Consider the following 17,822-nt stretch of genomic DNA (forward strand, 5'->3'; position numbering starts at 1 on the left):
ATACAGAGAAAAAATACCACTATGTACAAAAAAAAGCATGAAAAATAAAAAATATATACCAAAAAAAGGGGAGGGGGGTCGCCTGTCTGTCGTCTGCATTAACAAGTCAAATTACTATCTTATAGGCCTATTCTGTTGCAAATGGTCGGTACATTTTTGGAAACGTTACGACCCGTCTTACTAACTCAATGCTCCTGTGTTGCTTGTTTACAGCTTCAAAGCGCCCCAATATAACGCATACCATGTCTCTAAGACTTATATAAACATAATAAATTAAGCACAAGATATGATATAGCCAACATGCACACACCTGTCAAAACAGTTATCATGCATTCACACAATTAACAGTAAGCAATGGTAACGTAGGCCTATAGCAGTGGTTCTCAACCTGTGGGTCACCCATGATTGGGGGGGGATCCCAGATGATAGTGATGTGACAATTTAAGCACTTTCAAGACCTTTTTAATACCTCAAAGAAATAGAAGAAAAAAAAGACCATTACTGCATAAAAGTTATCAACAAACTATACAATAAAAACTGGTCAAACATTGGCCAAATTGTCAATTAATATAAGAAAGAGGCAAAGATTGTGAAAATAGCAGATCTACAGTACAAGCTCACAACGTGGGGTGTTGTGAGCTTGCAGATCTGCTATTTTCACAATATGCATCTGTGGAAGTCAAACTAAATGTTATGCCTCTATTCCTTCATTCCAAGTGCTTGTCAGGGTGGGGGCCTGAGGGGGTCCCCAGTTCAAATATGATTATTTTGGGGGGTCACAGCCTGAAAAAGTTGATAACCACTGGCCTGTAGGGCATAGCAGTGGCCATTTTGTGGTTCTACAAATAGAAACCCTATTCATTTTCCCACAGAGATTTCTGAAAATATTTATATTAATTATTTTAAGCCTGGAACCAAGCCATCCAGGCTCCTGGTAAATCATGATGACCATAAACATATTCAAATAATATAATATATGACATAAATATTCAAAAAAGATTAGAATATTTAATTATACACTATATTTAATAAATACCCTTTTTTTTGCGGTTCAAATATGTTTTGACACAGAATCTCTATGTTTTATCGACATGATTCACCAGGGGGGTAGAGGCAGATGTGACTTATAAGAGCAGGGGTGTATCCTCCCCAAGTGACGGTTGTAATGGAAATAAACAAACTCAAACTATACACACTAATTCTAAACAGCAATCATTAATATATTCAGACATGACTGTAGCAGTAACATGTCTGCAAAATGTCTGGTTCTAAACGGGATCAGACATAAAACTACAGAAGGCGCTGCTAATCCATTCACAACTCAGCAGAAACTTAAACCTGATTCCTGGTTTTCAACGCTATGGACCAGAGCTTAGTTTTCCAACCAACTTCGTCTATGCAGCAATAGCATAGCCTACTGGTGATGGACCTGTTAACCTTTCAAGAGACCAGATTTTAAAACACATTTATCTTATTTAACACAAGCCACCCCTCTCCCTCTCTCAACCTTGTGTCTTCGTTGCAGTTACTGGCCGTCTTCCTCCTCTCGTGTTGTGGATGTGACGACTGATGAGCAGAAGTCCAATCCAGGTGGTACACCGATAGCCTGGTAAACCCTCCCTCCGGAAATCTCATTTCAATTCGATTAAATGAGATTTCCGGAGGGAGGGTTTACCAGGCTAGTACACCGATTGATAACTACCCAATTTTGTGACCACCAGATGTCGCCTTTTTCAGAGGTGTACATTTACTCAAGTACTGTACTTAAGGTAGGGTAAGTGATATTTGAGTTAAAACAAAAAGTATTGTTAAAAGGTTAAAGCACTATATTCTGATAGTAATCATTGCTATAAAGTGTTTGTTCAGTAACCCCGTCTCTCCAGCTCTTTAATAAACAGAAAATACATTTTCCAGTAGGTGTCAAAATCTAGGCCAATCAGGAGAAAGTACCCATTTTAAGCTTCATTTTTATTGTGTTCCAGTTCCAATTTTGCCTGCTCATTTCTTAGTGTCATCACTTCCAATTTCACTTGTTTAATCTATATCCTGATTGAGATCTCTATCCTGATTGGATCAAATTGGAAATTAAACTGAAACAAAAATGCATTTTGTTTTATAAAGAGCTGGAGAGACAAGTTGACTCCTTTTACTGAACAAACACTCTATAGCAATGAGTACTATCAGAATATAGAGCCATTTAACACTTATTTTAACCAAAGAAAATCACTTACCATACCTTTAAGTAGAATATTGAGGTACTTTTACTTTACTGGAGTATTTCCAATCGTCTATACTTAACATCTCAGAGGCAAATATTGTACTTTTACTCTACTACAATTTGAAAACTAGCCACTTTGCAGATATAAATTACTACATTATGAAACATTAACCACTTTAGCCCCATTTTATACCTAGGCCATTTGAAAAAAAGTTGATCAAGTAGATCTACTATTTTCAAACGTTTTAGTACATTTTGATTCCAATACTTTTGCTCAGGTAAAACATTTGAGTACTTTTTCCACCACTGGCAGTTTTGCATTTAAGAGTCACAGCATGTGATGGGAAAGTATTTTTGAAACACTCATGCACATATTTTGTGCCCCCACTGACAAATTTACTAGACGCCTACACTCACACTGTTGGGTTATGTAAAGTGGTTAAATTCTTAATGTTCACAATTTTACCCTCTCAAAAACACTAAGACCTACAAACATAATTACAAAACACGACTTTTGTTTTCGCTTCACAAACAAGACAGAAAAGGACTTAATGCAAATATATTTTATTGCATTAAAACATAGTATTCAAAAAATGTGCAAAATACTTAAACACTTTCACAACCTCGTATCTTGTCGATCAGCCATTTCTGCTGGTTTATGAAAGTTAAAGTGTCGTTATTGACAAAGAATATGGCTGGTTGTTTAGTCCATGTCATCGTCGGAAGCTGATTCTGCCTCAGTGCCTTCATGGTCCTCATTAGAGCCTTCACTTGCATCTTCCCACGAGCCTTCACTTTCATCTTCCTCAGACTCTTCAACCTTTTCTCCTCCAACGCTCTCTTCCTCGCCCTCTGTCGTGCTGCCCTCTTCATCAGCCATGTCTTCCATCAATGACTTCCTCAGAGAGCGCCTTGAGGCCACAGAGGTGTTACCTCCAGAGCTCATCCTGGACGTTGAGGCGAGTGGGGCGGCTCTGAGTGGAGTGGCTCTGAGTGGAGTGGCTCTGAGTGGAGTGGAACTGTAAGCTCCCAGTTCCGGAGCAAACGTGTCATCCAATGGGCCAATAGGGGGCTGGTGTATGTGGTCAGCTTCCTCCTCTTCACTGTCATAAATGACAGCTGCCTTCTTCTTCTTCTTCGTTGTGAAGTCTGCAGAGGTCTCAGAGACACAGGAGCCATTGACAGTCATATTCTTTCTTCCCACATTTAGGGACTTCTCGACATCGAAACTGCCCTCTAACTGAAGACGGGAGAGCAACTTCCTCACCTGGGCTTCAATTTTCTCTTCGCCAGCGAACATGTCGTCGCAGCTGTCCTCCAGCTCAAGGACGAAGTCACCATGCTGGGGGGACTCATCATATGAGGGCAGTTCACGGTCTTCATTCATACACGAAGCAGCAGACAACTGCAGGACAGACAGTCTTTTATTCTTCAGAGAGATGCCAGGGCCGATGTCCTTGGGTCTTGGGGAGTCCATGACCTCACTAATGGAGGCATCTCTTCCCTCTAAGCCACACGGAACCCCATTCAAGGACACATCTCTGGCTGAAACACCGCCAAGGCTAGCATCCTTTGTTATTGAAGTGTCCATGACCTCACTAAAGGACGCTTCCTGTGCCTTGACCCCACACAAGGACGCATCTCTGGGTGAGTCATGTTTCTCTTCAGCCCGGTTCTTCTCAGCAACACTATCATCCAAAGTGAGGTTGACCATCTGCACGCTTCGATTTTGACTGCCGTCATGGTGCTCCACAGCAGGACCAGACTGGAACGCCACATCTGTCGGATCAGTGGAAGAAGACAAACTGTCACCAACAGCCTGATTCTCTTAAACACTGTCGTCGATCATCTGTACACTCCCATCTTGTTGTTCTTCTAGAGATCCAGACTGGTCGAGGTCCACTACAGGAGAGTGTGGCTTTGCCCTCTCGCGTTTGTCATTGGACCTTGCAGCTCCAGTCTGACCCATTTGTCTCAACCACGCTGGCTCTGTGCTTGCACCCATGCTCTCCGCCAGCTGGGCATGCAGCTCAGACTCGACCCTCATCCGTTCCTGTGGCTTCTGGACTCTTGTCTCGATGTATCGCTGGGACTCGTCATCTTCGGGGTCCTCGTCGTCGCAGTTCACCACCTCAAGAATAAAGATAAATAACGTTTATTGTCAGTACCTATACAGGTTCAAGCAGTGACGCGCAAGTGTGGATGTCCACAAATGACCGGGAGACAAACACAATAAAGCAAGTGTGTATGCAAAATTCTGTGCATCATCAAAATAATAAAGCTAGGGTAACAGATGGGGGGCTAGGGTAACAGATGGGGGCTTGTCAAGGATGACAGCAATAGCAACATGAGAATATCAGCTATAAAAATGGTGCGATAAGGAATAACCATTATACAGATACCTTGTACCTTAAACAATTGGTTCGCAAAGTGGCCCTTGGGGGTCCCAGCTAAGTTAGTTAATATAGCGTCATAATCATTTTAACCATATTTTATACTTTGGCCGTTAAAACAAAAAAAAAGAAATCAGATTTACAAGCTCCATAGCGTGGCATCTTTGAATATATTTTTTAAGCAAACATTTTAACTCAAATCTTTGCTTCTGGAGGTCCCTGGCACAAAACATTTTCAGATGGTCCACGGTCAAACATATATCAATTTGGGGGTCCTTGAATTGAAAAAGTTTGCGAACCACGTCCACCGCATTAAACATACGAGTTAAAGCTCCGCATTAAACAGACGAGCTAAAGCAATCTGTACAGGAATAACTACCTGCGAGAACATTAGGTCGTGGTCCGTGATGCCAAACATCTCCATAGCGTGCAGGTGCGCTATGTGTTCATCCAGCTCGGGGTCTGTCATGCGGTGGCTGGAGTGGAGGGTCTGCAGCTGAAGCTGAGTATTGGAGGAGCGTGTCGACTCCAGGGTGAAGAGCTCCTTCAGCTCCTGCTTGCTGAAGTACCTGTGAAGATAAATACATTGAAATGCATTATCTTACTGTGTTATTCAAATGAAGTGCCTGTGAAGGTAATATATCAAAATGAGAACTTGTGATTGGCACTATAATAAAATTGAATATAAACATATAATCCCACAGCATACCTGAATGGGTCCTTCTTGTCACCCGTTGTCTGTCTGATCAGGGAGTCTTTGAAGACCTGACGCCTGTAGATCTTCTCCTCTACTGTGCCACAGGTAATGAGCCGGTATATGACCACATTTTGCGTTTGCCCAATGCGGTACGCGCGGTCCACGGCCTGGGCGTCAGTGGCAGGGTTCCAGCTGGGGTCATAAATGACCACGCGGTTGGCAGAGGTCAGGGTGATGCCGACGCCGCCCACTTGGGTGGTCAGCAGGAAGACTGAGTAGCGTCGGTCTTTCTGGAACTTCTGGATGAGCCCCTCCCTCTCAGCCATCTTGTTAATCGTGCCATCAAGCCTCATAACCTTACAATAGAGGAAGCGGTTGAGTAATTAGACCCGAGCAGTGGTTCTCAGTGGGGACCGCCCAGTGGTCCCCCAATGAGTTTAAATTTCACCATTAGAATTAAAGTTATAAAAATGACTATTCAGACTTCAGAGCTTAATCACTCTACAAGCTGGATCTACAAGCTCGCGTGTCACATTGCAACATATTGTGAGCTTGTAACGCTGCTATTTTAGAAGATTTTATTTTTTAATTTGTTGCATAATAAATCTGTCAGTTAGTGGGTCCTGGACATGAAAATGGTTGAGAACCACTGAATTAGAGTACCAAGAAAACTAGAATAGCCAGTAGACATACAACCTATGGTGAACAAAATACCTAGTACTTATCTAAATAACATGCATCTATAACTATATTTATGAATATCGGGATAAGATATGGGATTTTGGATATCTTAATATGGCATACTATATAAGTTTTCCCTTTCCCTGGTTTTAATCACTTGGGCCTTATATTAAACAGTCAACAATTCTACAAGCCATCAGCTTGTAAATCTTAATTTAACATAATTTTTTACATTATTGCTACAACACAATATTATCGTCACAATACTGATGGAGTTATTAATTTGGTCAAATAGTCATATTTGATTTCGTCCATATAGCCCAGCAACTATCAAAAAAGTCTAGGCCATACCTTGAAGCCACCGTTAGTGAGGACTCGCTGGAGAATGTCCAACACCTTCCGGAAACGAGCAAAGACGAGGGTGCGGTGACCTTCCTCCCTGAGCCTGTGGAGGAGCTGGAGGAGGAACGTCATCTTCCCAGACTCGGAGATGAGTGTTTCATCCGAGATGCCCTCAATGCCGCTTCCTGCAACTTCCTCCTGGTAGGGCCATCGACATCATGACATTTTAGTGGACCATGATTTTTTATTTAATTGTGTTTTTAGCACTGAACTGTAACATTTCCATTTGCTTTGTAAACAGAAGATTGCACAGGGCAGATACAGTATGACAAATAACTTCAATATACATCAAAGCCCATAATAAAATTCACACAAAAAAGACAATGACGATAGAATAATCAAAATAAATAGATAATGTACTATGGAAAAAGCCAACATTTTAATGTTCAATTCGAAATGCCCAAAATAGGGATGCCAGGTTGAAAGTGGTTAAAAGAGCACGGACAAATATGTTGAAATAATGATCATAGGAAATATGACATTTCAGGAAGGTGTTTTATACTGATTAATAGAAACGTGTCTTAATTATGCAAACATGATTGCGACCAGGAGATTATGAAATAATTATGACCGGCATACCTGCTGGTCCTCAGATAAGCATTCCTGCAGGCCCAGCTCAGCCACAGCTTTGGCAGAGAGCAATCTTGGATGGTCACACACCTTCTTCAGGACATTCAGTTCAGCCAGAGGTGACCTGTTAGTAGGGTTGTAGAGTAACTTAGTAAACCCTATATACACATACTGCCCAATGTCCCCCAGGGTCTGCTCCTCTACACAAAAGCTCTTTGGTGAAAATAGCCAGTCTGCAACACAACGTGTGACGGTTCAAGTGGCAAACTGGTTTCCAGCTGGACCAAAATAAGGTGAAAAACTAAATTTAAAACACTTGCTTCTTTTTAGCCTCCAGTGTCACATGATGAATAACCCAAAAATAAACATAAAACTGACACCGTAAAAGTAGCATCAAGATCTCAGTGTGGACAGGCCTACCTGGTTGTTGTGAGCAGCTCTTTGATGTGGTCAAGGGATAAGAACTGGGTGTAGATCTCTTCCTGTACCTTGCTCAGGTACGTCCACACAACCAGGTCATTCTTTCTTGTCAATTTTGGCATGACTGCACCCGAGTCTGTGTGTTCTTCTCCAGTCCTTTCTTCTTTAGGTGCCTGTTTTTTCTGGACCTCCGCTTTCGTCCTCCTTAGAAAATAGGGCTGGATGGTCGTCATGAGGTTCTCAGACATCTTCGCTCCCAGGGCTTTCTCTCCTGGAGTGGCATCCTTCTCCCTGGCCCTGGAGATGGGGTTCTCATACTCTGATTTGAAGGTCTTGGCCGTTCCAAGGAGAGCGCCCTGGATGGCAAAATCAAACAATGCCCACAACTCTGACAGGTTGTTCTGGACAGGGGTTCCTGTGAGAAGAATGCGGTTTTTCGCAGGTATAGCATGGGCACTTTTGGCGGTTTTAGTAGATGATGACTTTATCTTATGTGCCTCATCCAGGATCACATAGTCCCACTTGAACTCACGGCCGTTGTAAGATGCCAGCTGCTCCCAGTTGTTAATCAGCATATTGAACGTGGTGATGACCACGCCGCCACGTCTCTGGACCTTCTCCAAATTCCTGCTGCGCTTCACTTTGCTGGAACCATGGAACTCCTTCACCCTCATTCCAGGGGTCCACTTGGCGAACTCCTTTGTCCAGTTGGTGATAAGGGAAGTGGGCATAACGAGGAGGGTATGTTCGACATGCCCGGCATCGTACATGCCAGATAAGAATGAGATGATCTGGATGTAGGGGTAATAATAATAATAATAATAATACATCAGACTTATATAGCGCTTTTCTGGTACCCAAAGTCGCTTTACAAAGCAGCTTAAAAACAATTTTATTAGGAGCAAAAAGAAAACAAAAGAAAAGAAAACATTAAAAGGCTAAAACAAAAGGCTAAGACTTGTCATAGAGGACGAAAGTGAGGTTTGGTTAGGACTGGGCAGGGAAGGCGAGTCTAAAGAGGTGGGTTTTGAGGGAGGCTTTGAAAACGGCAAGAGTGGGGGCAGCTTTGATGTGGGAAGGGAGTGGATTCCAAAGGGTGGGGGCCGCAACTGAAAATGCCCTGTCACCCCAGGTGCGTTTTTTTATTTTTTTGGGGAAGTCCAGGAGGTTTGCGTCGCCAGACCTGAGGGAGCGGGAGGGTTCGTGGCGTTGGAGGAGGTCAGAGAGGTAGCAGGGGGCCAGGTTATTGAGGGCTTTGTAGGCGGTGATGAGTATTTTGAAGTCTATTCTATGCTTTACTGGGAGCCAATGAAGGTCATGGAGTACTGGGGTGATGTGGTCTCTGGATCTGGTTCTGGTGAGGAGGCGGGCAGCAGAGTTTTGGACATATTGGAGTTTTTTGATATTTTTTGCAGTGGCACCGTAGAGGAGACTATTGCAGTAGTCGAGTCTGGAAGTGATGAATGCGTGGATGAGTGTTTCTGCAGCAGTTTGGGATAGAGTGGGACGGAGGCGGGCGATATTTCTGAGGTGGTAGAAGGCTGTTTTTGTGATGTGATTGACGTGGGATTGGAATGAGAGGGTGGGATCCAGGATGACACCAAGGTTTCGGACTTTGGTGGAGGGGGTGACAGTGCAGCCGTCAATATTGAGGGAGAAGTTATGAGTGGGGCGGGTGAGGGCATCTGGTCCGATGATGAGAATTTCTGATTTATTGCAGTTGAGTTTAAGGAAGTTTTTTTGCATCCAGGACTTTATGTCAGTCAAACAGGAGGTGAGGGTGGAGATGGTGGTGGCAGTGATGGTTTTGGAGGGGAGATAGAGCTGTGTGTCGTCCGCGTAGCAGTGGAAACTGAGGCCGTGGTGGCGGAGGATTTGTCCGAGGGGGAGGATGTACAGGATAAACAGGAGGGGGCCAAGCACTGAGCCCTGAGGGACACCGTGGGTAACAGAGGTTGTGGTGGATTTGGAGTTATTGATAGAAATGAAATGATGTCTGTCGGAGAGGTAGGATGTGAACCAGGAGAGGACGGTACCGGTGATTCCAAGGGTGGTTTTGAGGCGTGAGAGGAGTATGGAGTGGTTGATGGTGTCAAAGGCAGCACTGAGGTCAAGGAGGATGAGGATGTTGAGAGAACCAGAGTCGCAGGAGAGCAGGAGGTCGTTGGTGACTTTGATGAGGGCAGTCTCTGTACTGTGTTTGGAGCGGAAGCCGGATTGGAAATTTTCAAAGAGGTTATTGGATTCAAGGTATGTGGTGATTTGCGTGGCGACAACGCGTTCCAGGACTTTTGACAGAAAAGGTAGGTTGGATATGGGCCGGTAGTTGTTGGGGGAGTCAGGGTCGAGACCGGGTTTTTTTAAAATGGGTGTGACGGCGGCAAGCTTTAGGGGAGCGGGGACAGAACCAGAGGAGAGAGAGGCGTTGACAGTTTTGGTGATGAGTTGGGAGAGAGTGGGGAGGCAGTCCTTGAGGAGGGAAGTGGGGAGGGGGTCCAGTGAGCAGGTTGAGGACTTCATGCTCACTATAACAGAGGAGAGGTCAGATGGGGTTATGGCGAGGAATGTGGAGAAGGAGTGAGGTGATCAAGTGGGGTGATAAGATTACATTTTTTATTTCAGTAATTGAATAATCAGTTCAGTGATGTATCATGTCAACATTTCTGGTAGGCCTATGCATGGAATGCATATGACAGGAAAACATTAAAGTGGTTCAGAAAACTTGTCTTGACATATCAGCATATTAGTATTCTAAATTAATTGTATCGATTACATTTTATTTTTGATTATTCAATTATGAAAATAATTAGTTGCAGCCGTACCTGGATGGTCTTTCCAAGACCCATGTCATCTGCCAGGATGCCGCCTTTAAGTCCATCCCGGTACAGACCGTAGAGGAACGCTATTCCCTCCCTTTGATAGTCGTACAGCTTGTCATGCAGGTCTTTGAACAGCGCAAGGCCATTGATTGTCACAAAAGCGTCATCTTCACTAACATCCCCTTGTTCTGCCAGGACGTCCACTAGTCTATTTATTCTCCCCATGAGCTTTTCACTGGGAAGGATGTTGTGGGCCTTCTTGAACTCCTTCAGGGCTTTGGCCATATCTCCAGCTCTGGCGGCGGCTTTCCCGTCCTTCGTATGCCTGGAAAAGCAAAGCATATTAGTTAAGCATCATCTATTCACCAGCATGTAGTATGAATCAGTGGTTCCCAATTGTTTTCCTTCTTACATCTGACCAACACACACGCACACATGCTTTTCAGACATGTTAACCCCCTACAATCTACAAGCTCAAAACGTGCCGTTTCACAACGTGCTGTGAGCTTGTAGATCTGCAGTTTTTTTTAAATTAGGGTAAAAACAAAAAGACACTTTACGTATCCTACCTGGGTCACGGTTTTGTTTCCCGATAGACGTTTAATATTGCGGCACATAAGAACTGTGTACCAAAAATAAACAAATGAGCTGGCCCGTTTGTTTATTTTTGGACCACAATTCTTGTATGCCGCGATATTAAACACGTCTATAGGAATTCAGAATGGGGAAACAAAGCCGTGACCCAGGGGATGAGTGAGGGACATCAGAAGTTCTGTGCTCTATATTGACATACCCCAAAAAAAGGGATGCCAGGTTTAAAGATTTAGATGCTACTTGAGACCACAGCTGTAATAACGCCCCTCAACTGGGAAAGTCTGGTTCCTTCCGTGACCTCTAACCAGGACACATCCGTACCTTGTGCCACTCTATACCACATTCCCTGGAGACCTGGTTTCCTTTACACTACAGTCATGTTATAGGCAAACTTTTCCAAATATATATTCTAAAATATCATATACAAGCTCAGAATGCATCGCAACACGTGAGCTTGTACATACACACAATTTTTGAAAAATCTACTTTTTTTATTTCTACGTTCTCAAATAGGGGTTTTCAAATTAATTTGACTTTTCACAAAATATTGGTAAGCAGCGGTGGTCTAGAAGACTAGGACTCTCCAAAATCAGGAGCAGACCCAAAAATCTGGTGTCGGTTGGGCTCTAGCCTTAGTTCACAGCTCTTTATGGAGGACAGTTTTCTTCCTAGGTCAGGTATTTATTTCTAGGTTAGAAATGGAAATTGATTTCATAGCTACCGATGATAGGCCTCCTCCATTTTCTCATCCAAATTTAATGACCTGTCAAAACAGAGAAGAAAAACTATAAGAACAATGTCAGTAATATAGTTGAACACAAAGAACCATTCGATTCTGAATACTGCATTTCATCCCGAGATTTTCTTTCATTTTGCTATTTGAAGATCTGGATCCGGATCCGCCGATCCAGTCCGGGTTTTCTACTTGTTAAAAATGGCAAAATCAACAGGAAGTTGACATTTTTATTTAAAAAAAAAAACAGTACTGGGTTTGGTGATGTTCTATATTGTCTGAATCAACTTTGTTTGCGTTCGTTTCTGTGCTAAAAGAATGACTTTGAGAGCAGTTTTACCGTACAATGTAAGTCAATGAGGAGCATATTTTGAATTATCAATTTCTAATCAATGGAGCAATTTTTTTTTATTTCTTGCCCACCTTTGGAGTTACATCATGGCAAGGTAACCACACAACCCAAACCTCTACCAAAGTGGTCTTACCCTTTAAGGCTGTAAAGGTGGTAAGAACATGATAGACAAACTTTTGAAGGAATGCACCTAGTCTATGAGATATGGGTGCTTTTGTCTTTGAATGATGGGACCCATGTAAAATAATAATATCAGGAAAAGACAGCGCTACCAACTGCGCCGCCGTGCCCCCCATAGTGCAGCTTTAAGTGGTTAAGTTGTTCAGTACTACTCACTTCTCCAGCCTGGAAGAAATGCCATCCATGTATGAAGCCATCTCGCTGTCCGTTGGTCTGTTTATCCCGCTTAGCAGTCTGCTTCTGTAAACCCAGAGGCGGCAATAGCTCTACAGTTTATATGCTGTGCGTTTATCACTTAATTTATAGGGTGGGAGACCAAGATGTAATTTATTCAGTTAACTTCCCCAAAATGTTGAACAAACAAGGTTGGTCTTGGAATGGGGGGGGTGGGAACAAATGAGTAGAATAGAATGCATTAAACATTTCATTATTAAGAACAACATCTACAGCAGCAGTGCTGACCAATCATAAGTGGACTTAAGGAGGAGTTCACCCCAAAAAAATGACTTATTTTCTATCAATTGCACACCCCTTGAAGCCTTGAATTCATGGATTTATTTTCGTTTGAGGCATTCCTAAGCCAATAATTTGATGACCGGGTGTGTATCCGGTAGGAGACACAAATAATCACTTTGTGTGTCCTACCGGATACATTAGCCGGTAGGAGACGGGAATCAAATTATTGACTTAGGAATGCCACAAAAACAAAAATAAATCCATGGATTCAAGGCTTCATGGGGTGTGCAATTGATAGAAAATAAGTCATTTTTTGGGGTGAACTACTCCTTTAACCACAGCAACTTGGGGAAACGTTTGCCAAAAATAGCAGATCTGCAAGGCTCGAGTTTGTACATCAGCAATTGAGATTTGGTACAGCGGTTCTCAATCTTTTCAGGCCACGACCCTCCAAAATAAATCATACCCCCACCCCCACCCTGACAAGCAATTGGAATTGTAGGAATTACATTTAGTTTGACTCGCTTCCACAGACATTGTGAAAATAGCAGATCTACATAAGTCCACAAACGTAGATCGGCTATTTTCATTTGTTGTGCCTGCTTATGTTATTTGACAAATTTCTCGAGATATTAAAAGTCTTAAAAAGTCCTTAAAGTCACTTTGTCATCATGGGGACCCTTCAAAAAAAATCTGTGAGGACCACCTGGGGGTCCCGAATCCAGACCCACAGGTTGAGAACCACTGGTTTAATACATACACATTAAGTTTCAACAACAGTTCAACTTTAGCCTTGGATCAAGAGTAACACATATTAGTAACAATTACTTAAATTGACCAAAACAAGTGGTGCAAAGTAACTAAGTACATTTACTCAAGTAGCCTACTGTGCTTAAGTACAATTTTTACTTTACTGGAGTATTTCCAATTTTCAGTAATTTTACTCCACTACATCTCAGAGGCAAATACTGTACTTTTACTCCAAAACTTTAGTTACTAGTTACATTGTAGATTTTGATTATTATTACAAAACATACATTAACCATGCAGCCCTATATACATTTCAATCATTTGAAAATAGTAGATCTAGGCTTACAAGCTCACACAATGCCTTGCAATGCAATGCATTTGTGAGCTTTTAGATCTGCTATTTTCAAATGATTTTTATATATTTCATACATTTGAAAACTACATTTTGATAATAATACTTTTCTACTTTTACTCAAATAAATGTAGAATTCCGGACTTTTTTCTTTCTTTCTACATTGCAGTATTGATACTTTTACTTAAGTAAACAAGGAGTACTTTTCCCACCACTGCATTTACTTACATTGACCAAAACGCACCGTGAAGATAAACTTTGAAGCACTAATAACGTGAGATGATGACCGCTCTGCACAGTGCAGCATAGCATATTTCACAGGTGTTACCAATGATAATAATGAAGGCTCTGTTCCATCCTGGTCAATTTCAAATCATAGACAAACAGAGTCGGTGTTGGCTCACTGGAAACACTTAACCCACCCACGGGTGCTCCTTCCATTCCGACATCTCACCACTCCGACTAGTGGCTTCCGCGTGCGGTTAAGGTTAGGGTTAGGTATAGGGTTAGTCAACGTCGGAAAGGCGACATGTCGGAAAGGAGAAATGCACCCTGCTACGTCACCAGTGGGTCTCAAAGTGTGGTCCACTCTGGTTCCTTGAGGGGGTTCCAAATGGACCCTTATGACAGCTGTGTAACTCTGAGAGTGTACAAATGGGGTCCATTTGGTTCCATCTGTGCACTCAGAGTTATGGGGGTCCTTGAAATTAAAAAGGTTTGAGAACCTCTGTGCTACACTAAAATGGAACAGAGCCTTCATTAGTATCATTGGTAACACCTGTGAGTGTGAAGGATTAAGGAAGAGGCCCAATTTCTTTACAATATGGCTGCTGTGCAGAGAGCCTATTAAGCTTTAAAGACGCACTGAAGTGACATTTTCGGGCATTTTATTTTGAAGGTTCAGCCTGAAACGTCGGCTCAACGACTCTAAACCAATCGGAAGGTCCCATCCCTTCAGGCTATGGGACGTTGGATCTCAATCACTTCAGCCGTGGGCAACACGGCTAGTGTTTGTTTACAAGTGAGAGAGAGACGGCCAGTGAAGCGCGTTTGCTACTACCTGGCTTATTTCTAACCTATAATGTTTTCAGATACATATTTTAGTGTGCAGATGAAGTTTAAAATGAGTAATACACTCATCTTCAATCAGATTCAAAACGGAGTATCTCTGTAATTAAAATCAGCTGTGTTTGAAGAACGTGCAGCTATGGGAATCAAACAGGTGCATGTAATCAAGATTCATTTATATTCACGAAGGTCGAGTTATGTCATCACGCAGCACGTTTTCGTTTACAGGAAGTAATTAAGATTGGCTTTTTAGGGACTTTAGATGTAAAAATACACAAAAATGTTTTTTTTTCATTTTTTTTGGCATCTATTGTTAGGTATGCCCATATGATGACCACGGATATGCTCTAAAAGTGTGAAAAACATATTTTTCATTTCACTACACCTTTAAATATACAGGCGTGCAGCAGGGAATTGGTTCTCAAACGTTTTCATATCAAGGAACCAGTGGTGGAAGAAGCACTATTTATTTTTTTACTTAAAGGGGAAATCCACCCATTTTCAATATTTAACTATGTCATTAATATAGCATAAAGGAGTTGTGTGGAAATAAGAAAAAAGTTCCCCCCTTTTCTTTTTGCCTTGAACTGGAGGATTGATTGTGAGTTTAACATTGCAAATTACAACGTGATGACTCATCATGTTGTAATTTGCAATGTTAAACCCACAATCAATCCTCCAGTTCAAGGCAACACAGAAAGGGGGGAACTTTTTTCTTATTTCCACACAACTCCTTTATGCTATATTAATGACATAGTTAAATATTGAAAATGGGTGGATTTCCCCTTTAAGTATAAGTATCAATACCACAATGTAGAAATAGTCATGTTACATGTAAGAGTTTGGTATTCAAAATTTACTTGAGTATAAGTACAGAAGATATTACAAATGTTTCACATACTTCCAAGATTTTTGAAAAATAGCCTATGTCTATACTATATTGGCTATTTAAAAAAAAACTAGGCTCTATTAACACATTTTGCTGGGGACCCCCTGGAACCCCCTCAAGGACCCCTGGGGGTCCAACCACTGTTGTACAAAATACACGTCATCCATGAATGGCCAAAGTTAAACCACTTTAATAATTGTTTTCCAAAAAAAAAGCTTATCTACAAGCCCATGTACCTGTCAGACTTCAATAGCGTAAAAGACACACACAGGAGGACACCAGAAGGAGCCCCACTGACAAAAATGGGGTCAAATTCGTTCTACTGCTATGCCGCCAGAATGTGGAATGCCCTACCAACAGGCATAACTCTCCTTAAAAAACGCTCTAAAAGAGCACTTACAGGTGGGCTGCAAATTGTAACTGACCCCTGTAAAGTCTAAGCTTATCACTTGAAATGACCCCCCCCCCCCAACTGTTTACTGTACATATATTTCTTAAAACTACTCATATATATGATGTTTCTTTTACATATTATTGTATATTATTGTTTGTCTTTAAATGTCTCGATGAATTGAATACACAGGACCTTAATGGAAACAAGCCCTGAGGGCTTATCTGGGTTATTCTTTTGTATAAATCTGTGCCACCGTGCCTTGTTTTTGCAAACTGCTAATAAAGTATTCAATCAATAAAAAATAAAAAACTACAATGGTCATTTTTTTAGGGCTAGTTCTTTATGTGTTTGTCTATCCATTTTGTATGTCCATGGCAAAAATAAAAAAATCACACCATAAGCCAGCATGGCGATGACCCCTGTGTGATAGCTGTGTGTTGTTAGCATTTCAGCTAACCCTTTCAAGTGGCAAAATAAAAATAATACACATCATCCACTGAGATAAAAATATGAGACACCATACTTTTGAAATCCTATTTTTATTTGAATCAATTTAGTCTCCAGTTCATGTAGAATGATCTTAAAACAATAATAAAACAAATGTACATATTGTTCTTCAGGAGACCGGGGGAGTCTAAAGAATGATATATACTTAGTTGTGCGAGGCTGTGTCACATACCTAAAATAGCAGATCTAAGCTCACAAGGCATCGCGCTGCACACATCTAAGTATAATTTAACCACTTTATCCAATTGTATGTTGGCCATTCAAAATAGCAGATCTACAAGCTCACTGCGCTTAGTGCCGCGCTGCGAGCTTGTACATCTGCTGCGAGAATACTTTTTATTTTATTTTATTTTTTTCACATAAATCTTCTCTTCTGGGAGGGTCCCTGTGAGCCCCATATGAAAAGGTTTTGTGCCAGGGAGTCCCTGGCACAAAATCTTTTCATATGGGGCTCCGTGGAATACATATCAATTTGGGGGCCCTTGACATGAAACGGTTTGAGAACCACAATTAGGCTTAATGGGAGTTCAGCAAATAACTCTCCCGACACAGGAAAATGCTCAGTGTTAATGTATCCCTTTGTACAGTCTCAGAGTTCAATTAACACTTAAGATTTTTTTGCTGTCAAGAAGGGAAACAAGTCTCACACAACATAACTTTCAATCTTAATGGGACCCAAACTAAGAAATAACATGGAGTTGAGTTGAGTCATTCAACCTTGACATGCATGAGCATTTTATACAAGTCTGTACAGCAATTGTAGTTAGATAACTAATTACATATTTAAAACATGACACTTACTGCCTTTCTATTCGTTTGTCTAAAACAAGTGTTTCCCAAACAGTGGGTCGGGACCCATTTTTGGGTCGCGGGCAACAAAAAAAGGAAAAAGAAAAAAATGTTGTTTCAAAAAACGATCCAAATCTTTTTCAAAAGAATTTCATATATAAAAAAAAAATCCAAGAAATTCTATAAATAATCATATTAAATAATAATACAAAAAAAACTTTAAGAAGTAGTGGAAATAGCAGATCTACAAGCTCACAACTCGTCGCATCGTCGCAACTCATTGTGAGCTTGTAGATCAGCTACACTAGGTCGCCGGGTCCCGGAGAGACATGAAATTTCTCTTTTGGGTCTCGAGCGAAAACGTTTGGGATCCACTGATCTAAGACAAGAAACGTTATTGTTGGTTAAATGTATTTGTCAACAGTTCAACCGATATTGCCGCCAAGTGTTCTCCAACACAAGGCAGACACCGTTAAAGCCCCATTTATACTTCGCTGTACGACGGTGTCGCACACAGCGTGATCTCACAGACCACTGATCTACAAGCTCACAACTGCT

The 17,822-nt window shown here is 41.6% G+C and overlaps 1 protein-coding gene across 1 annotated transcript; it reads right to left on the reverse strand.

The window, feature by feature from the left end:
• Positions 1–4,046: 4,046 nt before the first annotated feature.
• Positions 4,047–10,571, reverse strand: LOC311039626 (DNA excision repair protein ERCC-6-like; the record flags this gene model as incomplete). The annotated part of the gene is made up of 7 exons (XM_084049564.1): positions 10,204–10,571; positions 7,382–8,172; positions 6,971–7,085; positions 6,341–6,529; positions 5,321–5,664; positions 4,991–5,180; positions 4,047–4,349 (listed from the first exon to the last, which is right to left on the reverse strand). Exons 1-7 carry the CDS (start codon positions 10,540–10,542, stop codon positions 4,047–4,049), a joined length of 2,271 nt encoding a protein of 756 aa, XP_083905690.1. The 5' UTR covers positions 10,543–10,571.
• Between the last annotated feature and the right edge of the window lie 7,251 nt (positions 10,572–17,822).

The sequence above is a fragment of the Gymnoscopelus microlampas genome (assembly GCF_963454915.1).
Source record: "Gymnoscopelus microlampas genome assembly, chromosome: 23".
Taxonomy (NCBI): Eukaryota; Metazoa; Chordata; class Actinopteri; order Myctophiformes; family Myctophidae; genus Gymnoscopelus; species Gymnoscopelus microlampas.